This window comes from Lathyrus oleraceus, chromosome 4, assembly GCF_024323335.1.
Source record: "Lathyrus oleraceus cultivar Zhongwan6 chromosome 4, CAAS_Psat_ZW6_1.0, whole genome shotgun sequence".
NCBI classification, from domain to species: domain Eukaryota; kingdom Viridiplantae; phylum Streptophyta; class Magnoliopsida; order Fabales; family Fabaceae; genus Lathyrus; species Lathyrus oleraceus.
The window spans coordinates 241,326,092-241,342,466 of record NC_066582.1 but is presented as its reverse complement, the minus strand read 5'-3'; the positions used below and the strand labels follow the sequence as shown (position 1 = coordinate 241,342,466).

Below are 16,375 nucleotides of genomic sequence, written 5' to 3'. Positions count from 1 at the left end.
TATTTTAATGTAGAAAATATTAAAAAATATTTTGGAAATTGAAAAAATAAATTATAAATTAGTGAAATAGGAGTTAAATTCATCCTCTTCATCGTGCCCAGATTTCTGCAACATTTCCTTCATTGTTTTTCTGCAACCTCATATTTGAACCATCTCCTTCATCGTTTGCCTGCAAAAACATTTTCCTTCATCTCCTCAAGCATTTCTGTTGATAATGTCGCAACAACCCGGTTTCAGCCATGGAAGTAGATTCTCAAGCCTTTCTAGGTATGTATGTAAGTGTGGTTTGGATGCTCCATTGATGACAACATGGACATATGCTAACCCAGATCGTCGTTTCTATGGATGTGGGATGTATAAGATAAGGATCTCCATTGATGTTTACACATTCAATGTTAATGGTATGGTATGTTGATGTTTACAACTTCATCTCTAGTGATGCTTACAGGTTCAAGGTTTCAAGAAATGCAGTCACTTTATTTGGTTGGATGAGGAGATGAATCCTAGGGTAAAAGAGTTAATATATGCTCTATTAAAGAACATAAGTGAAGAGAAGGCAACAGTTAAATCTTACAAAGCAAAAGAGGAAGAATTGAAGATGTTGAAGATTAATTGTATGTTATTGTTTTTTATGTTGTTTGCATTTGTTGGGACAACATTGATGAAATATGATGTAGGTTAATTAGGTTTTAGGTTATGTTCTTATGTTGTCTGATATAATGTTGTAATATAATTTGAATGAAAGTACTGATTAAGTTCTAATGTTGTCTGATACAATAGTTATTTTGTTATGTTGTTATGAGGATATGCATGTTATAAAGTACTCATAATGTTGTCTGATATATTGAAAATATTGTCAAAATGAACATTAATATAACCAATATACATAACTGATATAATTTGAACTCAAAATACTGCCAAAATGAACATTAATATACAACCAATATACTTAACATTGACCTTGTTTTAACATTAATATATGAACATCCAAAATAAAACCCAAGACAATACTTGAGTCAAAATGAAACTACTTAAGTCATAAACTACTTAAGTCATAAACTAGTTAAGTCATAAACTAATAAAGTCATACAATACAACCAAAATAAGTCATAAACTACTTAAGTCTTAATGAAACTATTCTTGAGTAGGTTGAGGAGCTTGTGAACTTTGTGCAATTTTTGTTTGATTTTCTTTGGAATTTTTTGTTCCCTTTCCACCTTTCACTTTCTTAGTCTTCTTTGACTTATTACCACCCTTTGGAATTGCTCTGTCATCTGTCATTTTGCCTTTACAACTCCTCTTATTATGTCCCATGGCACCATATTTTACACATGTGACAGTTGAAAACCTCATTGGTAGTATATGGGGATTTCTAGGTTCATCATTCATCTTGTTCCTCTATTTTTTTGGTCTGCCTATGGCTCTCCTCATCACTGGTGGTACCATTATATTCAAATCATTTACATGCCACAATTGTGGTCCATTGGTTGGATACACAATGTTTGAGCAAGTGTCCATAAATGTAGATCCTAAACAAAACAGAAAAAATGTCCATAAACAAAACAAACCAAATATAGAAAAACAAAACAAAACAAGTATACATAAACAAAACAGACCTATAGCATGCAGTAACATATTCCTTAAGTTGTTTCTTGATGTTCCATATGCAGGAAATTACATGACAGCAAGGTAAACCAGACAAGTCCCATTTTTTGCATGAGCAAGCTTCCTTTTTCAGGTCAACACAGTAAGTTTCAATGCCATTGGTGACACCAAATATCGATAAGACATCATCACCATGCCATTTGGGACTCCACCCTTGTGCTTGCTTCTAATTCTTCTCAATAACCAACTGAATTCTAGGACATATGGATCCAGTGTAGCCATGTAGCAACTCCTTCTGACTTGTCATCCTCTTGGTGATGTAATGCTTGATGTCTTCCAATAGAGTGATAATAGGCTTCTCTCTATGCTTCAATATTTTCCTATTGAATGCTTCACACATGTTGTTCACTTATAAGTCACACTTTGAATATATTCTGAAGTGTGATCTGCTCTAATGGCAAGCAGGGACATCTAACATTCTTTCCATGCATCCTCTTTAATTGCCTTCATCCTCAACATTGCCCTATCCCATGTTGGACCTATTGTTGCCCTAGCAGCTTCCTACAACACTTCCTTTAATTCCAATCCAGGGTGTTTCTTTTTCCAATTTCCATATAAATGCTTCACACATAATCTGGACTCCACATTGGCACTGATGCCTTGAATAGCTGGAACTAATCCCTGTCACATGCAGAATATGGATAATATGTAAACATCTAAATGCATAATATGTAAACAAGTAAATGCATAAGTATAAGTATAAGTGCTTTACCTTTTGCTGATCTGATATAAATGCATAAGACCTCTGACTGCATCCTTCCAAATCATGCATAAGAAGATCTAAAAACCATTGCCATTAATCCTTTGTTTCAACTTCAACTACATCATATACAATTGGAAAATTTTGGTTATTTCCATCCCTCCCTACTGCTGCCATTAATTGTCCACCATATTCCACTTTCAAGAAACATGCATCCAACCCAATATGACGCTTGCATGTCTTTGCAAACCCTACCTTGCAAGCCTCTAAACAGATGTAAATTCTTTTGAACACATGTTTGCCATTACTACCAACACATTGTATTACAATAGTACTATTAGGATTTGATTTCAATAACTCTTATCCATAACTTCTCAAATGAGTGAATTGCTCAATACTAGCCCCTTGAACTAACTCTATTGCTTTCCTATTTGCCCTGTATGCATGATCATGTGATAGTTTCACTCCCCGTCTCTCAACAGCTTCAGCTCTGAGGCCCGATGGTTTCATAAAAGGACTATGTCTAAGTATGCTTGCAAACTTGTTGGAAAGCCACTTTTTCTTTGCACTCCTGTTGCCAGCAGTCTTATGACATGTATGGTCTTCAATTAAAGTCACAACTTGCCAAAATTGGTTTCCAATCCTCTTGCTAAATCTCATGTAGAACTTACAACCATCAATGCATTTAACCATAATCCTTTTGGAATCATTCTTCTTAATGAATACATTCTTCTGATTCTCCATGGCATGATCATTGAAAGCATCCCTTATCATTTCTTTGTTAGTAAACATCATCCCTAGCTGAAACTCCATTCCTTGACCAAACTTGTAGGTAGGGTACTTCATGCCTTCATCCTCATCATCACTCCCTGGTGGTGTATATAAATGGTCTGAATCCTCACTCTCACCATGAACCATCTCAACCAGGTCTTTCTTATTTTGGCAGCTAGAAGCCTCACCTAAAGTCTCTTGGGGAAGTAGCTTAGTCTAGCACATCTCACTCTCCTCAGGTTCTTCACTAAATTGATATTCACTATGCTCAAAACTACCCTCAATTGCAACATAATCCTCATCAATATTAGTTGTTCCTTCTTCAACAACAACATTAGGATCAATAGTAACATCATCTTCAGCAACACCATTAGGATCAGTAGTTCCTTCTTCAGCAACACCATTAGGATCAATAGTGATATCATCTTCAGCAAAAACATTAGGATCAATATTTTCTTCTTCAGCAACACCATTAGGATCAGTATTGATATCATCTTTAGCAACACCATTAGGATAAATATTTTCTTCTTCAACAATACCATTAGGATCAGTAGTGACACCATCTTTAGCAACACCATTAGGATCATCATTTCCTTCTTCAGGAACACCATTAGGATCAATAGTGACTTCTTCATCCATAACGACTTCCTCAGTAATATCTGCACTTTTAAACCCAGTGTATTATACATCATCTTCAGCATCTAGTTCACTATCATCAATAATCTGAGGAATCCCCACATTATGCTCCATATACACATTTATTACATCATATCCTACAACATCTTTTGAAAACTGCAGTACATCTTGATCATTATTCAAGGGTCTAAGACCACGAGAAAAGTTATATGCAGGGTGTCAATACCACAAGCACTTTATATTTGCATAACCCTCACTCTTAATCATATCCTCTAACTCCATGTAAGATATATAATTAACATCCCAACTCCAGTTCATCTCAGTAACTTCCCCATTAACATACCATTTTGCAAGTGTCTCAACTAATTTACCCATATGATGTATTCTCAACCTAATCTTATTACTCATAGCAGGCCTGAATTTTTTTTGACAAAAATTGAATCAAACAAACATAAACTAACACCAGGGACCATAAGGACCACATCAATACTAAACTAAGGGGACCACAAGGACAACGATACATACCTTACACAGTATTTGACCCTCTCCTTTTGACTTCCAGACTTCTTCATCTTCGTAACAAATTGCATGAATTTCAAGAATTCCAATGTGTATACAAAACGCACACAAGAAACGATGGAGATGATTGGGATATTAGGGGTTGCCAAAAGGGGATTATGGTTTCAATTTCTGAAGAACAAACAAAGGCAATGAACGAATATGAATTTAATTCCTATTTCACTAATTTATAATTTGTTTTTTCATTTTTCAAAATGTTTTTTAATATTTTCTACATTAAAATATCCAGGTGGGAATTAAAATATTTGAAAATGCTGACATGTATCCAAATAGTACCTATCACGCCATTAATGAATTCGCACATAATCAAAATTGGATAGGGGATCATGCAAATCCAAACGCAATCAAATTTAAGGGACCAAAATCGTAGGTTTTGTAATAGGGGGGACCAATTGTTTAAAATGCCCAAACTAGGGGGACCAAAAATGAATTTAAGCCTATTATTAATTAAATAAGATAAGGATATTATAATTAAAATAAAAAATATTATTGGTTAACTAATATTCATAACATAAGCTTCCTTTCAAATTCATCCAATCAAATTAGTTTTGAACATTATAAACTGGATTATTTTTCTTGACACCCTTATTCTTAACCATGACATTAGGGTCTAGAAACTTATCGAATGGGGGTTGAGACTTATTCATGAAAAAAATTATTATAACAAGCATTATATTAATTTATTATGTTGTAAAACTTTTTTTACTGATGCAGTGACAAAGTTAATCTTAAAATATTTGTGAATGTGAGGATCTATGAAGATGAGAATGAGGATGGAAAAAAACATTTTCTGTGAGGGTGATTAGGGATGGAGATGGTGAAAATATTTAAGGACATGGCAGAGAGTGAGGAAGCATTATCCGCACATTCTTTGTTTTGTTGAGATCCCTAACAATCACCTTACGCCTAGAAAGATTGTTTTAGGTAAGAATCATATCTAATTAGCTGTCAAGAGAAAATTAGAATTTTAAGGAGGTCTAACTTTCTAGATAAGAGATACGAGGGAGAATCCTTTCAATATTAAGAAAAATATTAAACTGAAGATACTCAAACAGAGAAGTGTAAGGCACTTTCACTGAATACAAGCTAGAATTATCAAGCGAACAACATCAAGGATCTTCTTCCAAGGGACCATTGACACCTTTAATGGAAGTAATCAAATTGACAACCTGCTTCTTTTCCAAACAAATAAATTCCTTCTTCACCCGAGGTCCCAAAATCAAACCTCATTCACAAAAAGAACCAACATCTTCAACTCTAATTAAATGTTGGGTTAAAACCAAATAAAACCTCGAAAAACAATATCTCAAGGGAGTATGATTGTTGGTGCACAAGGTTGAAGATAAAGATGAAGATATAAGAAGAGAGAGAAAACGGTTATAATAAACTCTAAAAAATGGTGGAAGAAAATTCAGTTGCTATATTCTATTAAAAAACAATTACAAGAGTTGCTTAAATACATAAATCAAATTGCCACGTAAGTAAAACAACAAAAGCTAAAACTCAGAAGCTAAGCTAGGTTGTGAGTAGGCAATTTTTAAGCTACGCTGAGTAATGTTTCTGAAACATGTAGTTTTTGAACACTACACCTTCTGAAACAACTTCTAACTACTGCTTATGACTAACAACCTCAAAAGCTTCTGACTAATACAAGATTCTGAATAATGAATTACTTCTAACACCATCCCTTAATTCATATTCAGCTAATTAAAATCTACAACACCAATTCCATCCCTCAAGTGGATAAAATATCCAGTCTTGATAGATTTAGTCAGAACATCTGCAAGTTGCTTATGGGTGCTATAATGCACAACTTCTAGCACTCCATTCTAAACCTGGTTTCTCAGAAAGCGAAACTTCGTGTCAATATGCTTGCTTCTTCCATGCAACACTGGATTTTTTGCAATACTTATGGTTGATTTATTGTCAATCATCAACTTCACAGGCTTGTTCAATTTGATCTTCAGAATCTTTAATAAAGTCATAAGCCAAATAGATTGACATGTAGATAAAACACCTGCACTATACTCAACTTCACAGGTTGATAATGCAACCACTGGTTTCTTCTTGGAGAACCAAGAGATAAGACCTCCCAGATACTTGAAAAAATATCCAGAAGTACTTCTTCTGTCAACTTTGTCTTCACACCAATCAGAATCAAAATAGCACATCAGTTCTGATTCAGATTTAACACCAGAAGGGAACAACACTCCATACTACAAAGTCCACTTAATATACCTCTGTATCCTGACAACAACTTGGTAATGTGACCACTTTGGTTTGTTTATAAACCTACTCACCATTTCAACTACATAACAAATGTCAGCTCTGGTGTTACACAGATACCTCAATGAGCCAACCAACTTGTGATTCGTCTTAGCAGGTGTGATTGCAGTCTTGCAAATTTTCAGATCAAATCTCTTCAGAAGTTCAAGTTCATACTTCAGCTGATGCAAAATGATACCATTCTCAGAGTACAAAATCTTCATTCCTAGAAAATATACCATATTTCCCATATCAGACATCTCAAACTCATCCATCAGCACCTTCTTTAACTTGATTATCTCATATGAACAACTTCCTGTCAGCAATATGTCATCAACATAGAGAGACACCAGAATCATATTGCCTTTAGAAGTATACTGAACATAAACAACATACTCCATCTCACACTTTCTGAATCCTTGGAGCTTGAGAAATGAATCAATTTTCAGTTTCCAAACTCTAGGAGCTTGTTTTAGTCCATACAATGATTTATGTAACTTGTACACCGTCCCTTCCTGATTATTTTTCTTAAATCCATAAGGTTGTGACATGTATACCTCTTCTTGTCATAGACCATTCATAAAAGCAGATGTATCAAAGACCAATTTCTATTTGCAGCTATAGCAATCACTAATCTGATTGTTTTATGTCTAGCTACAAGCGCAAACACTTCAAAGTAATCTAACCCAGATTTCTGTAGAAATTCTCTTGCTACTAACCTTGGTTTGTGTTTTCCAATTTATCCTTTTGCCTTCAGTTTCATCTTGAAAATCCATATGAGGTTTATGGCTTTCTTGTTCTTTGGAAGCTCAGTCAACTCCCAAGTCTCGTTTCTTTTTATAGTCTCAAGTTCTTCTTTCATGGCCTTTAGCCACACTTTATTCTTGAGCGCTTATTCAACACTAATTGGTTCAGAGTTTACTAACATGGCACACTAAATGCCTTTCCCTTTAGAGTCTATCTCAATATCTTGTAACAAGTCAAATTCTGCAAATCTCTGTGGTATCTAGGGAACTCTTTGTGGTATGGTTTCAGAGGCTGGACCACTTTTAGAAGCTTAACCTTCAGAAGGTCCACCTTCAGAGGCATGACCACCGTTAAAGGTTGGATTACCACCAGAATCTGAATCATCATCAGATTCACCTTCTGAGTCTTCTTCAGATTCAGAGCTACTATCAGACTCGGACTCATCTTCAGACTCAAAATCACCATCAGACTCTGACTCATCTTCAGAGGAAGAATCCCCTTCAGAGGCAGATTCTCCTCTAGAGTCATAAATCTCTTCAGAAGTTAACTCACGTGTTAACACTGCACCAAAGTTGGATTGAGACTCATTCCAATCCCATGCTTCTGATTCTTTCACAACAACATCTCTGCTAAATTCCACCTTATTAGTGACTGGACAATGAAGCTTACACACACCTGTATTGTGGTACCCAATTAGTAACATTACTTTACTTCTACCATCTAGCTTCTTTCTAGTAGGACCTGGAACATGTTTGTAGCAAACTGAAGCAAATATCCTGAAATGACTCACGCTTTGCTTATCACCAGTCCACTTCTCAAAAGGAACAATTATCTTCAGCTTCTTTATTGGACACTTGTTGAGCACATATGCAGTAGTGGCAACAAATTCTCCCCACAAGGTGTGAGACAGCTTTTTCTCCTTCAGCATGCTCCTTGTCATATCAAGCAAATTTCGGTTTCTTCTTTCAACAAGACCATTATGTTGAGGAGTGTATGGAGCAGTCACTTCATGCTAAATTTCATTCTCCTCACATAACTTTCTGAACTCTATAGAGTTATACTCACCTCCACCATCATTTCTGAGAACTTTCAGCTTCTAACCACTATGTTTTTCAGCTTTCGGCTTGAACTTCTGAAACTCGGTAAACACCTCATGCTTAAACTTGATGAGTGTTACCCATGTCATTCTTGTGAACTCATATACAAAGGACACACATATTTGTTTCCTCCAAGTAAAGGTACTTCAAATGGTCCACAAATGTCAGAATGTACTACTCCTAAAGCATGATTTGCTCTTGGGGCTACTTTTGATGCAAATGGAAATCTAGGTTGCTTTCCTTTCATGCATATCTCACATGACTTCTCAGGCTTCACAATCTTGGGAATGACATATACCAGCTTCTTATAATTCAGATTCCCTAAGCTTCTGAAATTAAGATGCCCCAATATCTTGTGTCACAGCTCACTGTCACCTTCAGCGCCTTCTGCACTAAGGAATTTAGTTTCAGTTGTCTCAACACTCACCTTGAATGTTTTGTTGCTTCCCTGATCATATTGCATAATCAACTTCTGATCAGAATCATACAACTTTAAGAGATTGTTTTTCATAGTAACTGAGAAACCTTTCTCAATGAGCTGACCTACACTCATCAGATTGCTCTTCATGACAGGAACATACCAAACATCCTTGATCAGAATAATTTTACCATTCTTTACCTTGACTTTGACATTTCCTATACGTTCAATGTTGAGGTATTTATCATCAGCACATCTGATCTTTGTCCTCTTTCTAGAGTCAAAATCAACCAACCATTATTTGTTTCCAGTTAGGTGATTTGAGCAGCCAATGTCCATATACCACCAGCCTACCAAATACGCACCATCAGATTAAGAAACCATCAATAACAAATATTCATCATCAAAATCTCCTCTGAGCATGTTTGCTTCTTCTAATTTCCTTTCCTTGTTTGACCAATAGTCAGCAATAAAGTGGCCAAACTTCTTATAACATTAGCGTTGAACCTTCTTCTTGTCAAACTTCTCCTTTCCCTTCTGATGTTTCTTCTCATCAGAATTGGAGGCTTCTGACTTCTGAAAACCACCACCATGTCTCTTCTTGCCTTCTGATCAAGACTGCTTCTAACTTTTCTTCTCAGAAGATGTCTTCAGAGCCTGCTCTACCTCTCTTTCAGAGGTTCTCTCAGTTCGACGCAACTCTTGTGCCTCTAGACTGCTGTGTATCTCTTCAATCCTCATGGTGCTTAGTTCTTTAGAATTTTCAATTGCTACAACAATGTAATCAAATTGAGGAGTAAGAGATCTCAATACCTTCTAAATGATTACTTGTTCTGACAAAGTTTCTCCATAAGATTTCATCTCATTGGTGATCAAAATCACTCTAGATATGTAATCAGGTATCTTCTCATTGTCCTTCATGTTGAGATTCTCATACTGTTTACGTAGATACCAAAGCTTCACTTTCTTCACTGATGCATCACCGTCATAGTACTGTACCAGTGTGTCCCATGCAACCTTCGTCTTCGTTGAATCAACGATTTTATAAAACATGTTCGCATCCACACATTGATGGATGTAGAACAACGCCTTTTAATCTTTCTTCCTCGTTTCTCTTTGCGTGTTTTTCTGTACTTCCGTCGCATCCTCCACAACCAAAACATAATCGTCGTTGACAAGATCGAGAATGCTTTAAGCTCTAAACAACACATGCATCTAAATCGTCCACCGATTTTAATTCTTTCCGTCAAACATGGGAAGCTTTGTATTCAAGCTACCATTTTCGCTGTTCATCTTCGAGTTATGCACTGAAACTCACACAAATCTCACCAAACACCCGTGTTTCCCAATCCCGCAAAATCAAGAAATGCGATTTTGTTAAGATTTTGATTGTGAATTCAACGTGAACTCAAGAAACGAAATCAATCACACACGTATCACCGTACATTTGTGTTTCCCCGTGAATTTTTCCTGTGAATCAAACTGGAGCTCTAGATACCACTTGTTGGTGCACAAAGTTGAAGATGAAAATGAAGATGGAATAAGAGAGAGAAAACGGTTATAACAAACTCTCAAAAATGATGGAAGAAAATTATGTTGCTATATTCTATTGAAAAACAATTACAAGAGTTGCTTAAATATACAACTCAAACAACAACGTAAACAAAATAACAAAAGCTAAAACTCAGAAGCTAAGCTAGGTTCTGAGTAGGCAACTTCTAAACTACACTGAGTAATGTTTCTGAAACATGTAGCTTCTGAACACCACACCTTCTGACTAACAACCTCATAAGCTTTTGACTAATACAAGGTTATGAATAATGAATTACTTCTAACAATGTTCACCCTAAGGATCATCAAAAAATGAGGTAAATAAGATATTTGTCATCTTCATTAAAAGGTCATTAGTATGGGTGGGAATATGGTAGACCAACTAACATAAGCCTACGACCTAACTTATATAGGCCTAAGTCAGGTTTTTTTTTTTTTTTTAAAATAGAAAAATCTTAGGCTTTTTTATAAGTCTATTTAGTTAAAAAGGTTAGGTCACAGACCATAAAAAATGCTCAATACATGTTTTAGTCCCTTAACTTAATTTAATATTTTATTTTAGTTTTTTAACTAAAAAACGTTACAGTTAATCTCTTAACTTCACTTCTGTTGTTCTATTTGGTCTCTTCCGTCAATTTCTTGCAAAAAAAACTTTAACTTCTTGTGACATGACGTGACAACAAGGTCATTGGTACAAATCTGAATCAACGTATGTAGTTAAAAATCAATACATTGTTTAAACTCCGAAAAACAAAACCCTCGCAGTTTAAATCGTGTATCAGTTTTTAACTATATATTATGACTCAGATTTGTACCAATGGTCTTGTTGTCACGCAACGTCACCAAAACTTAACGTTTTTTTTTGCCAAAAATTGACAAAAGGGACCAGATAGGATAATAGAAGTGAAGTTAAGAGAGTAACTTGTAACACTTTTTAGTTAAAGGACTAAAGTATGACATTAAATTAAGTTAAGGGATTTCGTAATTAATTATGCAAAAAAAAAAATTAAGTCTATTAGACCAATCTATTTAAATAAATAAAAATAACTTTATTATTGTTATATTATATTTTTTACTTTGAATAAAAAAATAAAGTTTAATTATCTTATGACTTATGAAAATAAGTTTAAAAAATCTTATAATATCATAAATCATTTTCATAAATTCTCTCGAACAAATAATTTCATAAAATTTATGCTATTAGATAAATTCAAATAAATAAATAAATAAATAAAAATATTTAATCTCTTCTAATTTGTTAATCTATTTAAAGATTAGTTGAATTTGATTGTTCACAAATAATCATATAAAATAAGATTAAGAAAACTAATAATTTAATCAGACATTTGAAAAGACTATTTTCACCCTAGCTATAAGTGAACCAATCAGATGTGCTTGAGGGATAGTAGAGGGAGGAAACTTCCTTTCCACCAAACCGATGAAGATCTAAAACCATGGGACCTACCACCAACTCCACACCAATGTTATATTTAACTGAAAAAATATAAACCCATAGACCACCACAATGCAATAATCTCCATACCTACTTAGGAATGTTAAGTTAACCAAATGAAAATCGTTGACTTTAAAGAATTCAAACAATCTTATCGTTTAACTCTACTCCTTCCTCAAAGAATAACATACCCACTTAATTTGAAAATGTATTTACGGAATTACCATAAAAAATATGGAGATATTTTTTTGGATATTTTTTTTATTTATTAAAATGGAGTGAATCACTTATAAAATATTTTTTTTATTTATTAAAATGGACTGAATCACTTATAAAATGTGAATGTGTAATTAAGATGAATTCGAATTTATACTTCCGAAATATAAGACAATTTAAAAATAAGACAATTTAAAAATAACTTACCACAGGACTAAAATCCAAAAGTGATCCTATTACATAAACCAAAAGCATATATTATTCCAAAATAAATATTCAAAGACAAGAATATCAGATGCTTTTCCTCAACTATATCTTTTTGAATAAAGACTACTGAGAAATTTTACATGATTACATATATTTTCATCATCAAATGGTTCAAATTGAAAAAAATTATTGAGAAAATTATAAAACAATCAAATGAATTTAATGAACATGTGTAATAAGGATGCAAAACATATCAAGGCCATTTTACACATCAATTTGGCAATATTTGTTGGCACTCGGCAGAAAGCAAATTAGACTTGCTCAAAGGATCCAATACATTGAAATAGCAAAACAAGGACAAAAGAAAAGAAAATGGCCTATTATGATAAGCACACATCATACAAAGTAGGGTTTATTTATAAAGTAGTAAGCATAAAGCCGCTGTATTTAGAACCATAATTGCATATACATTTTTACTTCCACTTCTTGCCTCCATGCTTGCCAAACTTTCCACCCTTGAACTTTCCATGCTTTCCACCCTTGAACTTGCCATGTTGCTTGAATTTTCCATGGGGCATGTGAGCACCACCATGACCATAGGCACCATGTGCAGCATAGCCGCCTTGTGGATGGTGCCCATGAGAGCCATGAGAGAGATGCTGAGCACCATAAGCAGCGGCAGCAGCAGCTGCACCCCCAGCAAGCATTGCTCCCATACCGCCGTGTCCACCGTGTCCATGAGACCCTGGTGATAGGGTTAGAAAACTTTAAAAATTAGCAAGTTCCAAGGATATTGGTGTTAACATAGGCAGCAGAAAAAAAGTTTCAAACAGCCACTGCATAGCATCAAATAATCAAGTAAAAGGGAAAACTTTCACGGCATGATCAAATCTAATTACCACCATCAATTAAATCAGTCTTAATTTACAAAATGTGTTTCTGCCAAACTAATAAGTTGTTTGGAGTTCCAAGGGAGAAGCAATAAATTACAATCCAGCACAACAAATCAGTACATTGGATATATGAGCCTCTTCTCCTGTATCATTTTCTTTTAGTCCATTTCAATCCAATGCATAGGAGCCCTTAATGTTGAGTCTACACATATTATCTTCTTGGATTTATACCCTTGTTGGTCCCTTAATTTGACCTTTATGGCCCTATTCTTCTAATTAGCAACAGTACACCCCAAAAATCACTCACTAAATTCGTGATCTGTTTTGGCTGTAAAGAGACCAATATGATACCTTTTGAGATAAAAGACCAAAATGAACCACAAGGTCAAGTTAAGAGATCAAAAAGGCTACTAAACCTGTGTTCTTCTAAGCAAAATACTCAGTTGCTACCTACTTATCATATCAAGTTATTGGGTTTTGTCTCCAAATACTCAAAACATGGGCTCCGATATCACTTTTTGTAGTTCTAAAGATTCCTAAAAGCCGGGGACCTAATCTAATGGGACAACACAAAGCACAATTGAGAACTTGACACCACTACTTCACCATAAACCATATGGAATCAGGAACATGGATTTTTTCTCTCTTGTATAATCTTCATTTAATCCATTCTTAACCAATACCAGGTATTGTATATCATTATGATTGTGTGTGATTTTACTAATATTTCCGTATGGAAAATTATGCAGTTTCAAAAGACACATGCTATATAGTTATAAGTAGGCATCTTCACAAATTTTACAACTACAACAAACATCCTAACTCATTTTGTTAGAATTCAATTTTCATGCAATTGTAACCTATATACCGCAAACAAAGACAATTCAGATTGAAGACCGAGTAACTAAGGCATAACATAACAATTATGAAATAATTCAAAACGAAACATACCTGGAGCACTATGACCAGAAGAACCAGGATAACCCGCAGGTGGGTATCCTCCTTGTTGCGGAGGATATCCGGCAGGAGGATACCCTCCTTGTTGGGGAGGATACCCAGCTGGTGGATACCCTCCTTGTTGTGGAGGGTAGCCATGTTGTGGAGGATACCCTTGCTGCGGAGGATAGCCATGTTGCGGAGGATAACCTCCACCATGTGCAGCGCCAGCTACACCATGAGCAAGGTGTGAAAAGATCCCTTTGTCAGATTCATCATGCTTGTCCTTACCACCTCCCATCTTTCAGACCAAACAACAAACACCTGGTGATCCAACAATCACAAATTGTCACAACAGAATCAGATCCAATCCAATACAATCCAAATTAGTTTCAGTAATGAAATTGATTCATATTGCATGCAAAAAAAAACAAATTAAAAATCAACGTTGATCTAATTTTTGATCAGAAAATAAAGATGGTATAAAATTGATGGTGACCTTGAAAAAAGAAATAAGATTGTGAAATTGCAATAGAAATGGAATGGAAGAAGAGAGAAAGAGGGATCTTGTGAATATATATAGAATAGAAAGAGCAGTGGCGTTGGAATTTGAGTATTGAATGGAGAAAGAGGATGAGAACCGAAAAAAGCGCGTTAAGCGTTCTACTAACGCGTCATCAACGCGTACAACTGTCGTTGTCATAGTGTGCCACGTGGGGAGGTTTCATTGCTCTATTTATTCTTCTTCTTCTTCTCAACTGTTATTTATCTATTTATGGTCAAATCAAATTTATTGATTCTTTCAAATAAGGATATTTTATCAAGTTGGTAGGGTTCTTTCTTTTTAATAGCTAGAATGTATATCGTAAAATGAATGACTGAAACTTGGTTCAAATTCGTGACTTTCTTATCGGATGTCTATACATGGTAAATATTCATATATAACTTAAGGCAAAGTATTTATATTACAATTTCTTGTTATATTTTAAATTGATTATAACTCTTCAATTATATGTATTTAAAAAAATAATAATTATAAATTGATTTTAAAGATTATTTTATGAATGAATGAGACTTTTCAAATATATGGAATTAAAAAAAGTGAATGATTATGGCTACAAATGAAAAAAAAACATATATGTGGTTATTTGCCAATAACTAATGGAGTATGAACAAATATAATTAACAAGTATTTAATTATTTGTTAATGACCGAATAGAGATACATATTCGATGGAACTTGTTTTCATGAACATCATTATCCGTTAATAATTGTCAAAATTACTTAAATATTATTTTTCAAAATTATTATTATTATTATTATTATTATTATTATTATTTTATTATTATTATTATTATTATTATTATTATTATTATTATTATTATTATTATACTTGTTAAAAAAAGTATAAATGAGTGATAATCCTATGCTGGTAGGGATTGCTAGAGGTTTTAGAGTTTATGGTTGTTAGGGCAAATTCTGTATTTGGGGTATTTGCAGTGAATATCAAAACGTCCTCTCAACCCTAAGGTTGATATACTTATAGAGGTCTGTGAGCTTAGATTTAGGGTTTCTCAGTAATAGCAACCGATCATCCTAGTAATGGTAGTGGACTGTTGAATTCATATATCTTAGGGAGACATTGGTTAATCCTTTAACTCCTTTTACGCATAATCTTTGATCAAGACATGTCATTTCCCATATTCTCCTATCCTAGGAGAGAGGGGTGTGTTGTGGGGGATGCATCCCCTCTTAGGCGATACGATCATGTCGTCCCCTTGTGGGCGAAATGATCTCACAGTCCCTTGTGGGTCCTTGCAAATATATCACTACACAGTCTCTCAAGCACAAGAGTTTGGCAAAAGGCGGAGAGTTTGATTGACTTTGCATCGCTAGAGCCTAGACCTATGGGCGACGTGCTCAGATGAGTCTATCTATTGAGACTCTAAGTTCAGTCCCTCAGGCGAGGCGTTTAGAGGAGTTTGTCCGACGAGACTTTAAGTTTCTCAAATGAGGTGTTTAGAGAAGCCTGTCTGACGAGACTTTATGTCTCTCCAACTAGGCGTTTACATGAGTCTGTCCGACGAGACTCTAAGTCCCTCCAGTGAGGCGTTTAGAGGAGCATGTCTGACGAGACTCTAAGTCCCTCAAGCGAGGCGTTTAGATGAGTCTGTCTGACGAGACTCTAAGTCCCTCATGCAAGGCGTTTAAATGAGTCTCTCGGGCCAAACTTCAGTCGAG

At 34.8% G+C, this 16,375-nt stretch overlaps 3 protein-coding genes across 3 annotated transcripts; 1 reads left to right on the top strand and 2 right to left on the bottom strand.

Annotated features, from left to right (window-relative positions):
* The first annotated feature begins 214 nt into the window (after positions 1 to 214).
* On the top strand, positions 215 to 682 carry LOC127136858 (uncharacterized). Its single transcript, XM_051063372.1, has 2 exons — positions 215 to 406; positions 449 to 682. Exons 1-2 carry the CDS (start codon positions 215 to 217, stop codon positions 680 to 682), a joined length of 426 nt encoding a protein of 141 aa, XP_050919329.1.
* A 1,484-nt stretch (positions 683 to 2,166) lies between these two features.
* LOC127136857 (uncharacterized) lies at positions 2,167 to 3,283 on the bottom strand. The gene is made up of 3 exons (XM_051063371.1): positions 2,781 to 3,283; positions 2,498 to 2,672; positions 2,167 to 2,286 (listed from the first exon to the last, which is right to left on the bottom strand). Exons 1-3 carry the CDS (start codon positions 3,281 to 3,283, stop codon positions 2,167 to 2,169), a joined length of 798 nt encoding a protein of 265 aa, XP_050919328.1.
* A 9,236-nt stretch (positions 3,284 to 12,519) lies between these two features.
* Positions 12,520 to 15,029, bottom strand: LOC127074816 (glycine-rich protein A3). Its single transcript, XM_051016195.1, has 3 exons — positions 14,634 to 15,029; positions 14,150 to 14,458; positions 12,520 to 13,050 (listed from the first exon to the last, which is right to left on the bottom strand). Exons 2-3 carry the CDS (start codon positions 14,433 to 14,435, stop codon positions 12,779 to 12,781), a joined length of 558 nt encoding a protein of 185 aa, XP_050872152.1. The 5' UTR covers positions 14,436 to 14,458; positions 14,634 to 15,029; the 3' UTR covers positions 12,520 to 12,778.
* Between the last annotated feature and the right edge of the window lie 1,346 nt (positions 15,030 to 16,375).

Excerpts from the sequence above, each read along its gene's own strand:
- LOC127136858 (XM_051063372.1), top strand. The coding sequence starts at position 215 with ATGTCGCAACAACCCGGTTTCAGCCATGGAAGTAGATTCTCAAGCCTT. Across the intron at positions 407-448 it reads CATTCAATGTTAATGGTATG|GTTCAAGGTTTCAAGAAATG; the intron begins GTATGTTGATGT and ends TGATGCTTACAG.
- LOC127136857 (XM_051063371.1), bottom strand. The coding sequence starts at position 3,283 with ATGGTTCATGGTGAGAGTGAGGATTCAGACCATTTATATACACCACCA. Across the intron at positions 2,673-2,780 it reads GCAAATAGGAAAGCAATAGA|TAATGGCAAACATGTGTTCA; the intron begins GTTAGTTCAAGG and ends ATGTGTTGGTAG. Across the intron at positions 2,287-2,497 it reads ATAACCAAAATTTTCCAATT|GGATTAGTTCCAGCTATTCA; the intron begins GTATATGATGTA and ends TGCATGTGACAG.
- LOC127074816 (XM_051016195.1), bottom strand. The coding sequence starts at position 14,435 with ATGGGAGGTGGTAAGGACAAGCATGATGAATCTGACAAAGGGATCTTT. Across the intron at positions 13,051-14,149 it reads TTCTGGTCATAGTGCTCCAG|GGTCTCATGGACACGGTGGA; the intron begins GTATGTTTCGTT and ends CCCTATCACCAG.